General features: G+C 43.5%; 1 protein-coding gene and 1 long non-coding RNA gene across 3 annotated transcripts in view; one reads left to right on the forward strand and one right to left on the reverse strand.

The window, feature by feature from the left end:
• The first annotated feature begins 684 nt into the window (after nucleotides 1-684).
• The window catches only part of LOC115608461 (UDP-glucuronosyltransferase 1-9-like), a 29,921-nt gene continuing 17,920 nt past the window's right edge, over nucleotides 685-12,685 (forward strand). The window contains exons 1-2 of one of the 2 annotated variants that reach the window (XM_030487292.1): nucleotides 6,377-7,291; nucleotides 10,803-10,877. In XM_030487292.1, coding sequence (XP_030343152.1) covers nucleotides 6,422-7,291; nucleotides 10,803-10,877 — 945 coding nt within the window. In that variant the 5' untranslated portion in view covers nucleotides 6,377-6,421. Of the gene's footprint in view, nucleotides 1,590-6,376; nucleotides 7,292-10,802; nucleotides 10,878-12,685 lie in introns of those variants that run through there. The other variant, XM_030487291.1, reaches the window with a different exon arrangement.
• Nucleotides 12,002-12,661, reverse strand: LOC115608463. Its single transcript, XR_003991548.1, has 2 exons — nucleotides 12,555-12,661; nucleotides 12,002-12,272 (listed from the first exon to the last, which is right to left on the reverse strand). It is a non-coding gene; the product is annotated as an uncharacterized LOC115608463 (long non-coding RNA).

Consider the following 12,685-nt stretch of genomic DNA (forward strand, 5'->3'; position numbering starts at 1 on the left):
CTGTAGTGCGGTGGTGGGCTGGCAAAGATAAGAGAAACCGGACTACACCAAAAACCTGCCCAACTGCCACCAGGGACTGGCCCTGCTGGAAAACATAGCCAGGGACGAAGATAAATCGTAGAATCCCAGCCTGGTTTTTGTTGGAAGGGACCTTAAAGCTCATCCAGTTCCAACCCCCTGCCACGGGCAGGGACACCTTCCACTAGAGCTCCTCAGAGCTTCTCCCCCTACTCGGAAGCTCATATATTTGATTTTCTGGAAAGTTATCCTGAAAGAAAACTGCTCTTTGATACTTTTCCAGTAGTTAGTAGTAGATCATCTCAACATCCACATCTCCAACCACAAGGAAATTCGTTGAAGCCGTTTACATTTGTTGCTGTGGTGGTGGAGCTGTTTGCACCTGACTTGCCTTCCTTAGTCCTGGCCAAGGCGTGAGACAGGACGCATTAATGATTTAGAGAGTTGCAGGAAATCTTACTATCATGCTGAGGAGCTGGTTCTCCACTGAACATAAAAGCTTCAATGACTCAGCACAGGAAAGGGTCACTGCATTTGGCTTCACAAGTAATGAGGAAGGAAAACAACCCAAACAGCCCATAATCCAAAGCAGTAAATCATTAACCAGAAGATTATGACAAAGCAGCCCAACTCAGCATATAAATCCATCGGCTTCCTTCAAAAGCATCTTCAAGCTACATCCTGAAGGAGAAGACTTTCACAGTCCTTATTCTGACCACAGGAACATGACTTTGAGGCTTTGCTGTGCCTGGATTTTCATCCTCCTCCTTCCTGGCCTCTCAGATGGAGGGAAACTCCTGGTATTGCCCATGGATGGAAGTCACTGGCTTAGCATGCGGCCACTGGTTGAAAAGCTCAGTGAGAGAGGACATGAAGTGGTGGTGGTTATACCAGAAGTAAGCTGGCAGCTGAGAGTGGCACAGGCCTACACAGTGAAAACATATCCAGTGTCTTACACATTAGAAGACATAAATAATGCTCTTTCTGAGTACATTGCAACGCACCTGAAGGACCTGCCTTTCCCACTGAACACCCTAGCAATATACAACAACTCAGTGCATGTTTACCGGTTACTGTTTAATCAGTGCAAGAACCTGTTCAGCAACAAGGAGCTCCTTCAGTATGTGAATCAAAGCAGCTTCGATGCTCTCCTAACAGACCCCATCTTTATGTGCGGACCAGTGCTCGCTCAGTATTTTTCTCTTCCATACTTGTTCTTTATGAGAGGATTTCCTTGCAACTTACACTACGATGCATCGCAGTGCCCAAGTCCTCTGTCCTACATACCCAGGCTATTTACCTTCAACTCTGACCAAATGACTTTCTTGCAGAGAGTGGAAAACGCGCTGATTTACCTCCTGGAGCCTGCGTACTGTAACGGTTTCTACGGAACCGCATTAGAGTTTGCTTCTGAAATTCTTCAGAGGGATGTGTCCCTCATAGACCTCGTGGACTCTGCTTCCATTTGGCTTCTGAGATATGACTTTGTGTTTGAGTATGTCAGACCAGTGATGCCCAATATGGTCTTTATTGGAGGTATAAACTGTGCTGAGAGGAAACCACTGTCTAAGGTATGGGGGATTTTTCCTCCAAATCCTACATTTTGCAATGAAATGTGATTATGTCATTTCTGGAACTTCAGGGGGTTTGATGTCTTTTATTTTCTTGAATATTATTCATTTATTTATTTAATCTGGTAACGATTTAATACAACCAGGAATTTGCAGTTGTTTTCCACAGGCTGAAACCAAATTACCTTGATGGAGGCAGAAAACTGATGTGAATTACTGAGGATTTTCTGACGAGTCCAACCAAAAATGGGCTTCATTTACCAGCCACAAATTAGTGCCCTCAGTGAATGTATATTATTCATTAACCAGGTTTTGATTTCATTTTCATGGAGTCTGACTTATATTTCTTTCATCTGACCATAAACCTAAAGACCATGCTCTGCAAAGTGTCTTTTGGTTTTCATTCCAGGCTAGCAAAGCCAGTTAACTTGCTTTGGTTGTGGTTTTATGACATATGGTTTCCAAACTGTCTGTTTGTGTTGAGTTATGTCTGTTTGTAGATCATGCTGAAACATAAATGTCATGTTGAAATGGCAAGAATTCATCTCAGGTAATGAAAAGGTAAAAGATGCTTGCATGCAAAACTCAGATAAGTTTTCATACCTATTTCTTGACATTTGCTTTTACCAGAATTGTTCTGCGGGGTTTTTAAAGCGAATAGAGAAATTTAAATCTGTTTTGATAAAATCTCTTTTAATAGTTACGATATAGTCTCTAAACCAATTCGTAATGCTAGACATTTCTTTCCAGGCACAAAGCAGAACATATTCTCTTCTGAGCAGGAGTCACACAAGATCACTGCACAATTGCAGTACAGTATATTTGAGCTCTACTTTCAGATTTCTTTTATACTCTTCAACAGACTTCTGCAGAGTCCACTGCAATCACTGAGTAAGGCAAATAAATAACAGTATTATAAATTAGACTATTAGAGCAATATTATAAGGCATTCTCTCACCTTAGGCTCAAAAGTGGCACTTTGTAATTTGAGATCTAAGAGGCAAATTCTTGCTGGTTGCACAACAGAAATCTCTACTTCTATACCTTGAAGGTCTCAGAGCTGCAAACAGTTTGTAAGCTTGCTACAAGGGAAGAGCATTCCTGCCCTCATTGTATACCTGGCATTTCACACTAACATTTGCCATTCGGTGGAAATCACATGTTCCAAACCTGGAAAAACCTTGCGTATTCCCCCGTCTTCACTCTGCCCTTTCCTAGCTATATTTTCTACAGACAGCAGAGAAATTCCTCCTATTTCACTTGGAACAGTGCCCAGCAACAAGGCAATAGCACAGTGCAAACAAATGTGAAGTGAGTCATATGGGAGAACAAAACCTACTTCTCCATACACAGAGGCAAGTCCTGGGTTGGTCCTTACTGTTCAGAAATCTAATCGTGTGATAAGAATAGATAGTTCTTCAAAACAAGCTAGTGCAGAGGAGGGCCACAAGGATGGTAAGGGGGCTGGAGCACCTCCCGTATGAAGACGGGCTGAGAAAGTTGGGGCTGTTCAGCCTAGAGAAGAGACGCTGCGTGGAGACCCTCAGAACAGCTTCCACTGTCTAAAGGGGGCTACAAGGATGCTGGGGAGGGACTATTCATTAGGGACTGTAGTGGTAGGACAAGGGGTGATGGCTTCAAACTTAAACAGGGGAAGTTTAGATTAGATATAAGGTAGAAGTTCTTTACTGTGATGGTGGTGAGGCACTGGAATGGGTTGCCCAAGGAAGTTGTGAATGCTCCCTTCCTGCTGGTGTTCAAGGCCAGGCTGGACAGAGCCTTGGGCAACATGGTTTAGTGCAACACGACCCTGCCCATGGCAGGGGGATTGGAACTAGATGATCTTAAGGTCCTTTCCAACCCTAACTATTCTGTGATTCTATAAAGCCTGGTAGCACATTGCTCAACAGACAAAAAACCCCCCAAAAGACAAGATGACTGGGAAAGGGAGAGACAACTGGAGATTCAAAATGAGGTGTCTTTTCTCAGGTGAGGAGCTTATGCCACAGTCCTTTCTGTGGCCTCATTCCTGAAGAGGGCTCCTTTCTGCTGTATCTGATGTGGCCCCATGGAGTACCTGCTCTGGAGCTGAAGGCAGCAGGGTGCTGAGGAGCTTATGCCTTTGCAGAATTGGGCACATGTGTCTTACCCAGCACAGAGCTGGGAATTCAATCCAAAGTTGTGTGACCCTCCTAAGACATAAGTATGGTCCATAGCTGACACTCTCAGAGGGAGTGGGAGAACATGAGCCAGGGGGAGCTTGGCGACTGAGGTAACCACACTGACTGGCTCAGGCTGGATTTCCTCTTGTCCTGCGCTTTGCACAGTAGCAATTACATATTCCTTAACAGAACAGAAATCCAGTTGCCAAATGTGTCTGGAGGTTTCACACAGGGCTTGCAGGATATCAGATGGAATATCTTGACTGAGCAGAGGTCCTGTGCCAGCATCATCCTCTAATGACTCCAGAAGCACCTGAATGCTGGCATGGAAAGCAGTCCCTCATTAGGGGGACATTGCAAATGAACTTGGCCTATGAGCCCTGAGACGCCTTGATGAATATCTCATCCTTATCCAAAGTGAATTCAAGGTTGCTTTTTTGCAGCTCATAAAACAAAGTCCATGTGGTTTGATCAAAGCGAAGTTCAGAAATGTCACCTATAACAACGTTTCAAAGTTCCTGGTTCGTTTGGTTGATTTCTTTAACCTAAACCCCCATTACTTATTTGAACAACTGGTAAACTTCAAACATTAAAATAACCCCAGATTTAAGTAGGTAGTTGCTCAAGTAAAGGAGAGGTGTCATTGAATAAAGACCCTGTGGTTTGTTCCTCTAACATAAGGGTTAAGAAAACAGGTCATGTTCTGCAGCCAGAACATCGCTCTGCTCATGAACCAAATACAAGGGTCATTTCTGGGGGGCAATATCCAAGTTTTTGATGAATGTAGTGGCAGTTCAGAGCAGCCTGATAGCACATCAGCATTTGTTCATGGTGCTTTTGTAAAGGATGTTGAGCACCTTTAAAGCTGACAATGCTGTTCATCTGTCTTATATTGCAATGGTCAAATACACACCATCAGACCAGTAAAAACAGTCCAACTTTTGAAAAAGAAACTTTAACCATCTTACATTGCACATCTTCAATGCATAGGATGGATCAACCTGAAACAGCTGCTCTAACCAAACACTTCATCTTAACGTCCTCTTCACTTTGCTCTTGTTCACATCCCTGTGCCTCCCATATTTTGAAGAGGAGAAATGGAAGGAAGCTGTAAAACACAGTTCTTTTGACAAAAAGTCCCTCATATCAATGAAACTACTGCCTTACTTTCCCTTCCTGTAGGAAATTGGTCTTCTGGTTAAATGAAAATGTACAGTATTTGACAGAAAGGTATGCACAGAAATCTAGAAAGGCTATAAGAGTATTATGTTTACAGATGCCAAACATGTTGCCTTCCGAAAGTTGGGAAATCTTCCAATTGCATGTACCTGGGCAGCCTTAAATGTCACTTTGTGTTAGGATACAGTCATTCATTTCAGGCTCTCATACTGTCATTTTCATATGATTTCTGTTTATGGCTTAGGAAGGGGCTGCCCTGGAAATAAGAGCTGTGTTCTGTGACTTGCTTAGCTGTCTACTGCAAAGACTTAAGGGAAGACTACTTTCCAGGTTGCAGTGCATTGCTTTTATGGGTTGTTTTTCCTCTGAAGTCCTGCTAGTCAAACTACATATACATACGACCTTCTCCTGTGCAGGCAAAGGTCAGTGTATCTCCATAGCTATGCAAAACATTAGGGGGGAAACAGGCAGGGTCATGCCAGCAGCTACCAACCTGCATTTGTCTGACACTGGGTAGCATCACAAAAAAGGACTGGGTTCGGTTATACAAGGCTTCCTCCGTGCCTGATTCACCATTTAGAAACCTGGGAAATCAAATTACATCATCCACATGTATTTTGCATTTGAGCAGCTTGTTCCTGCTTGCAAGAGCCAGAGCTTAAGGAGGTGAACAATTGCATCTAACAACAGGAGAACAAATCCAGTACATAACATCAACCCTCCCAGGATGCCTCAACAAACAATTTGCTCATGCAACATTCCTCTTACCTTAGTGCCACTCACTGTTTGCTGCTCAGGTTAAAAGAAATCCACACATCACCACCAGTCCAACTCAGAGATAAGCACTTTGAGAGACTCTTCCAGCTGGAGCAATCACAGGGTGAAGAGTAAGCACACCTGCACCCAAACCCCTCACCATGGTTGTGGCTTATGGTCCAAACAGTCTCAACTCCTCAGAGGTGCTTGCATGACAGCTGTAAACCTGCCTTGGTAGCTGTGATATATTAGTAAGACATGCAGATTTGACTGCTTCCAGGAGATGGGAATTTAACACCAGCCTTCTACATACTGGTTAGGTATTCTCAGTTAGGCTAGGCCATAAAAGAAAGGGGGTTGCAATTTCCATTTATTCTGCTGTGTATATTTTAAAGGTTGCCTTTTGAAAGCAAAACCAGGCTTATTTTCTCACTGGGTCCTTACCAAGCCAATGGTATTAATCACAATTCTTCCTACAAGATGGCATTCCTCATCTTAATTCCATGAAGAAAGCGATGTGCTGCCATGCTTCCAAGCTTAAAAATGAACAGAGAGTTCAAAGGAGGGCATCTTTTTTCAAGAACAGTGTGATCACCTTCCTTGTTATATGAGCAGTTGCAACACTGAAGGATTACCACAGCAATATGGGGAAGTTCAATACTTATTCCTGCCATCAATAAATTCCCTTGCAAGGGACGCCTCTAGAGTACAGCTCTTTGGTTTCCTTCCACTGAAATGGTTCTTCCATTTCAGTGTTACTACCAACGTACTGGGATATTTCTTCTCCTGATGTCATCTTTAACCTTTGCTGAAGGTGGAAAGATCCTGGTGGTACCTCAGGATGGAAGTCACTGGCTCAGCATGCGCCCAGTAGTGGAGAAACTTCAGCAAAATGGACATGAAGTTGTTGTGGTTGTACCATCAACAAGTTTGCATATGAAGCCAAAGGAGCCTCAGAATTATACAGTGAAAGTATATCCAATGCCTTACCAAGAGGACCATTTAGCTGCGGTGCTCAAATCCTTCATTGATGCCCATGTTATTGAACAATCTCTTTTGAATATCATTATTACAACGTACCAAAGCACCATAGAAATATCCAAGTTGTTTTTCAGCAACTGTAAGAGCCTCTTGCACAACAAAGACATGATGCAGTATCTGAGAGAGAGCAAATTTGAGGTAGTTTTATCGGATCCAACTCAGATGTGCGGACCCATAATTGCTGAGCTGCTTTCAATTCCTTCCATCTACTTTCTGCGAGGACTTCCTTGTGGTACAGATTCTGATGCCACCCAGTGCCCAAACCCTCTTTCCTACATCCCCAGGCTCTTCGTCAATAATTCAGATAACATGATATTTACTCAACGTGTGAAGAACGTGCTGGTCCGTATGCTGGAGTTGGTTTACTGTAAGCCTTTCTTTGCTCAATTTGAAGAACTTGCAAGTGAGTTTTTCCAAAAGCGAGTGACAACTGTGGACCTTCTAAGCCGTGGATCTGTTTGGCTGATGAGATATGACTTTGTGTTTGAGTTCCCGAGACCAGTGATGCCCAACATGGTTTTTATTGGAGGGATAAACTGTAATGAGAAGAAAAAGCTCTCTCAGGTATTAAACTTCATCTTGTTTTTATTGAAAAGGCAAGAACAGAAATGTTTAAGCATCCTTACATCAAAACCTAACTGGCAACCCCTTGGTATTTAAAGATAGAAAGCTAATAAGGAATCCTGCCTAATGCAGAAATGTTATTTCCTAGTATCCAGCAGTCAGATGATATCATATCCTGGAAAACCTAAGCCTCTTAAGAGATGAGAATTTAAGTGAACGTAACTTTTATGCAAATAATAAGCTTTCTTGTTGAACTGAAGCTCACCCCAACTGTGGTGAGATGCAAATTTTCTTCCCCAACAGAAGCCAGATTTGTTAGCTTCCATTTCATCTCAGTTTCTTATGCCATATCCATCCTTGGAAGAGCTGTCCTTGCAACCAAAGCCAGTCTTGGAAGACTTGGCTATATTGCTCTGGAAAAGTAGCCTGAGGAACACCCACACTTACAGTCTGCTCTCTGTCTGCCACATGGTGTCCTCCTTTCCCAGCTCTCTCATGGGCTGTCCATTCATACCTCCGTATACTCCTTCTCCTTTCACCCACATCGAAGGTTTTAGGACTTCAGATTTTACCTGTTCATCTTCTAGCTAGTTCTTTTTCTGTCACATCCATCTGCCAGATTGATTCATTTACACCTATGTCGAGGAGTCAGTATCTAACCCCCAAATTGTATCCTTCCCTTCTTTTATTGGTTATTTAACCAGGTTTTAAGCTTTCCTGGGCATGGATGTCTTCTGTTAATTCCCATCGAGTTTTTGCATACCAACCAGGTCTTTGAATCAGATACAGCATATCCTATAGCAGATTAAAAGGAGGAAAGGCATATTCAAGTATTACAAATTGTGAGTATCCCTAAAACAGAGTACTGTGGAAGAAAGCCCTAATACCCTCCGCTTTTGTCCAGGTAAGTGTGTTTAGTGCTGGTGCTGGAAGTGGCAGAGCCAATCCTCTTACCAGAACAGTCTGTGGTGCTACTTGGTTCACTCTAGTTGTTCAATTGAAGGACAAGGAGTAGCAGTTGCTCACAAGGCATCTTTCAAAAGGACATGGAGTCAGGAGTGGGCAAGTGTGCAAGGCCAGGTTGGATGGGGCTTGGAGCAACCTGCTCTAGTGGAAGGTGTCCCTGCCCATGGCAGGGGGTTGGAACTGGATGAGCTTTAAGGACCCTTCCAACACAAACCAGGTTGTGATTCTGTGAGTCTATGGTTGCTGATTGGATATTAAAGACAACACAGATGTCTGTAAATGGCCTACATGAGACATGCATGACTGTCTTGCTTCATCTGTCAATGTAGCTTGAAAGCATCTTCTTCTAGTGTTCATTTGAGAGCTTTTTCAGAGGTTATGAGCAAGAGGCCTGTTTCTGTGCATCACCTTCTCCTGAGCTGTTTGAAAATGTCCATTCAGTCAAATCTATGTTGTAAATTATGGATATGGCGACAGCGTAGGCGATGAATCTGGCTGCTCTTTTTGGAGGGCAGGTTCTCATTAAGGTCAAAACTTTCCAACCAGACTTGAAGATAAGCTTGCAGAAGCTGCATGTGAAAGCAAGCTCCACGGGTGATGTAGAGCCCTGAATGTCCTGGAGGCACAAATTGTATCCCAAAGGCACCTGCCCAATCACCTGCTTATAAACTTTTATGGTGAGAGATTATCACCAACATAAAACCCCAGCAGTTTACAGCTGGAGAAGGACCTGGACCCGCAGAGTTCATGAACTCTCTCAGTCATGAACTGAACTGACATTGGCCATGAACTTGTGAGTTCATGAATTGGAAACGTGTTGTGAGTTTATGTTATCTCAGGTACAACGTGAACTGCTATTGTGCAACTTAGTTTTATATCCAGTAGGATAAGAGGTTAGATGGGAGGGATACGTAGAGGTGGGGGAAGATGTTCTGTTGGCTACTTATTGTCCAAAAAATAGATGTTTGCATCAATGAAAAAAAGAAGTCATTTTCCTCAGTTGTACCAACTGGTTTGGGTTATTAAAAAGAAAAAAGGCAAGAAATAGAACTAAGGTACCTTAACATTGCTTTCTCATATTTATCTCTCTTTACTGTAAGTTATGTTTCACTGTACAACCTGCCTCAGCTTCATTAGGAAAGAAAATACTTAGTAAAAAATACCAACTTACTACACTTGGTGACAACTCTGTCAGGCGTCAGCCTTCAGTGTCAGCCATCTCTTCCTTTCAAAACAGAAGAGATGGAAGAAATTGAATACTGGAGGGAAAAGAGCCGTTTGAGTGTGCTCTTTGTAGACCCACTACTACCATATGGGGTCAGCAGGGCTTCTGGGCATCCACTCTGTGTATGCATTTCCTTCATGGATCCCCATGCACCTTAGAGCACATTGTCAGTATATGTCAGCAAAAGTTGCTGGGTTGCTAAAGGTAAGAAGTGTCATAAGGCTGAGGTCCTACTGTGAGAAGAAGAAGGCTGAGATATTGAGCTGTAGTTTCAGCTTGCCTGAGCCAAGCTTACAATAGGAGACACACCTTTGCTGTGCTCGTGCATTTTGAAGTGCAAACATCATCTCATCTTTTACAATCATTACTCACCGATGGTGACTTCATTGCATGTGATCTTGTGAGCACCCGAAAGGTGGATGCAAGTCGAAAGGGCAGAGGTATGATAAGAAAGCGCTGCCAAGTGGGGTGTTTGCGAGGGTGGAGCACAGCTACAAAAGCTTGTGAACTCCTGCTGAGCTCTCTTGTGTGTGGGTTCCTATCCATCCAACCTGCAACATGCTGGTGGCAGTGCTGCTCCTCTTCTTGTGCTGCCTGAGTCCTGCCACTGCTGGGAAGATCCTGGTAATCCCTATGGAGGGCAGCCACTGGCTCAGTATGAAGGAAGTGCTGGCCGAGCTGAACAAGAAAGGGCATGAAATAGTTGTTATGGCACCAGAGAGCAAAATGTTGATAGATTCCTCGGGGACATATGAAATGAAAACTTATCCTGTACCTTTCAAAAAGGAAGAGATGGAAGAAAGTTTGCACTCCATGACTGCAGATGCTTTTAGCAACCAACCTTTCCTGACCAGGTTTATGAATATGTGGAATAACTTCAAGAAGAGCTCTGCCATGTTTCAAGCTTCCTGCAGTTTCTTACTGTACAACAAAGAGCTGATGAAATACATTGAAGAAAGTAAATTCGATGTCGTCTTTACAGATCCTCTGACACCCTGTGGACAGATAATTGCTTTGAACTTTTCTATCCCTACTGTTTTCTTCTTGCGGGGCGTCCCATGCGCTATAGACATTCAGGCTGCTCATGCACCAGACCCACCATCTTATGTCCCACGCCTATTCTCACAAAATACAGACCACATGACATTCTCTCAGAGAGTGAAGAACTTCCTGATAAGCCTTTCAGAGACTTTCACCTGCAGTGTGGCCTTTTCAGGATTCGAAAGCCTGGCCTCAGACTTCCTCCAAAAGCCAATGACAATGACGCAGCTTTTAAGTCATGGATCTGTTTGGCTGAAAAGACTTGACTTTGTCTTTGACTATCCCATGCCTATAATGCCCAATATGATTTTCATTGGAGGCATAAACTGCGGACAGAGGAAACCATTATCTCAGGTCAGTGACTGATTGGTAACAAGGGAAGAGGTGTGGCAGCCATCCATACATGATCTGAGTGAGGTTTAATGGTGTGTTTGATATGGATGTTTCTTACCTAAAGACATAATTTAGAGTAACACTTTCTTTATAGTAAATCTACATGAGAAACAGACCAGGAGAGCAGGATGGGATTCCACCTCCTTTCCTTAGGTCTGCTCAGCATGGGGATTTTGTTCAGTGAGGGGATCATGTGCTATGTTGTGTTTAATTCCAGCTGAAGCCAAAGGCTAATATGTTGTAGTGAAGGTTGGTCTAACAGATTCCATCACAAAACCTGGACAGCTGAATTCTCAACTGCCTTTTTAGGAGATGTCCGGTTTGGATAGGGAAACATTGCTGGGTGGTTGCTTGGGCGTCTAAAGGCATGCATGTTAGCTTGTTGGTGCTCATGGTGTCTGTTAGGTTGCTGCTGCATGTGATGCCTATTCTTGCTTGCTTGCGCTGTAAGTAAAACAGCCTCACGTGAAGCCAGAGATTAAGTGGAAAAGAGATACAGGAGGAGACAGCTCTCCTCAGCAAATGATGACTCTGAAGTTAGTGTCATCCAGCAGTTTCAGCAATAAATCACATTGTTTCCTAGAAAGGATAAGGTTTTATCCTTTGTGATTGTTACTTAAAAACAGACAGTCTCTCCTCTATTCTTCCCTTGAAATTCTTTCACTTGCCAGCCTTCCCTGAGTCTTGGGGAATGGATTCCTCCTGCCTATCACCACCCTTCCCCTTCCGCCAGATTCAGAGGCCTTTGTGAAGATGAATGAGTGAAGAATAGGTTTGCATTTCACAAGCTTGGCACATCTTGCCATCAACCCCCCACATGGCCACTTTTATCAGGGCAGTGCTTTTTCCTATCTGTTCTCTCCATCAGAGCTGCTTAATGGCTCCTCAGGGACAAACCCAGGCAGAAGCTCTGGGAAAGCAGAATTCTGCCTTTAGGCAAGGGCATGTAGCAGCTCCAGCTTCAAATCAGCCTCTCCTCTAAAGACGAAGCTCACCCTCACTCTCATCTTGCTCAGGAGCTAGAAATCATAGTCCAGGAACAGTAATTATTGCAGAAGTATTGATTCTTCAGTCCTGATTTCTTCTTGTCTTCAGACTGTGCCTCTGAATCACACAGTTACATCGTAGGGCAGAAGGAAATCCTGTGGTTTGACAAGTTTATCACAAGTACTTGTTAACTGCTCAGACATGGGATCTTCCTTGTAGCTTTTCATCTGAAGTAGTATCAGCACCTCTTCCATTTAGAAACAGTTCCTGGCCTGGAACAAGAGGGCTGTTCCTGGCTCCTTCTGTCCAATCTTTCCTGTATTTAATTAGGTACAGGGGGAACTGAGTGGCCTTTCCTTCCCATTGCTCCTGGAAGAAGAAAATAAATGATTGAGAGATGAGTCAGGATAAGAACAAAGTAATGTCATGGATGACAGCATGGATTCGGTGGCTTCCCTTTGCTGATGCAAGCCTCTGCTGCAGTGTTACTTACTGCTATAAATTGCTGCCTGGTGTTATACCTGGCCCCAGTGCTGAGCTATGTAAATCACAACAGCTGAGGTATGTAAATCACAGAGTGTCCTCCATAGGATTTGCAGAGATAACGTGCTGTGTAGTGGCATCACTTTTTAATGTTAAATGTAAACTCACAGGCATTTCAGAACAGTCGTCTCTGGAGACACCCAAATCCTGCCTGGATGCATTCCTTGGCAGGGTCTTCAAACAGATGATCTCCAGAGGTCTCTTCCAACCCTAATGATCCTGTGAAAAGAAGGAAAGCA

This window comes from Strigops habroptila, chromosome 5 (genome assembly GCF_004027225.2).
Source record: "Strigops habroptila isolate Jane chromosome 5, bStrHab1.2.pri, whole genome shotgun sequence".
In the NCBI taxonomy this organism is placed as follows: Eukaryota; Metazoa; Chordata; class Aves; order Psittaciformes; family Psittacidae; genus Strigops; species Strigops habroptila.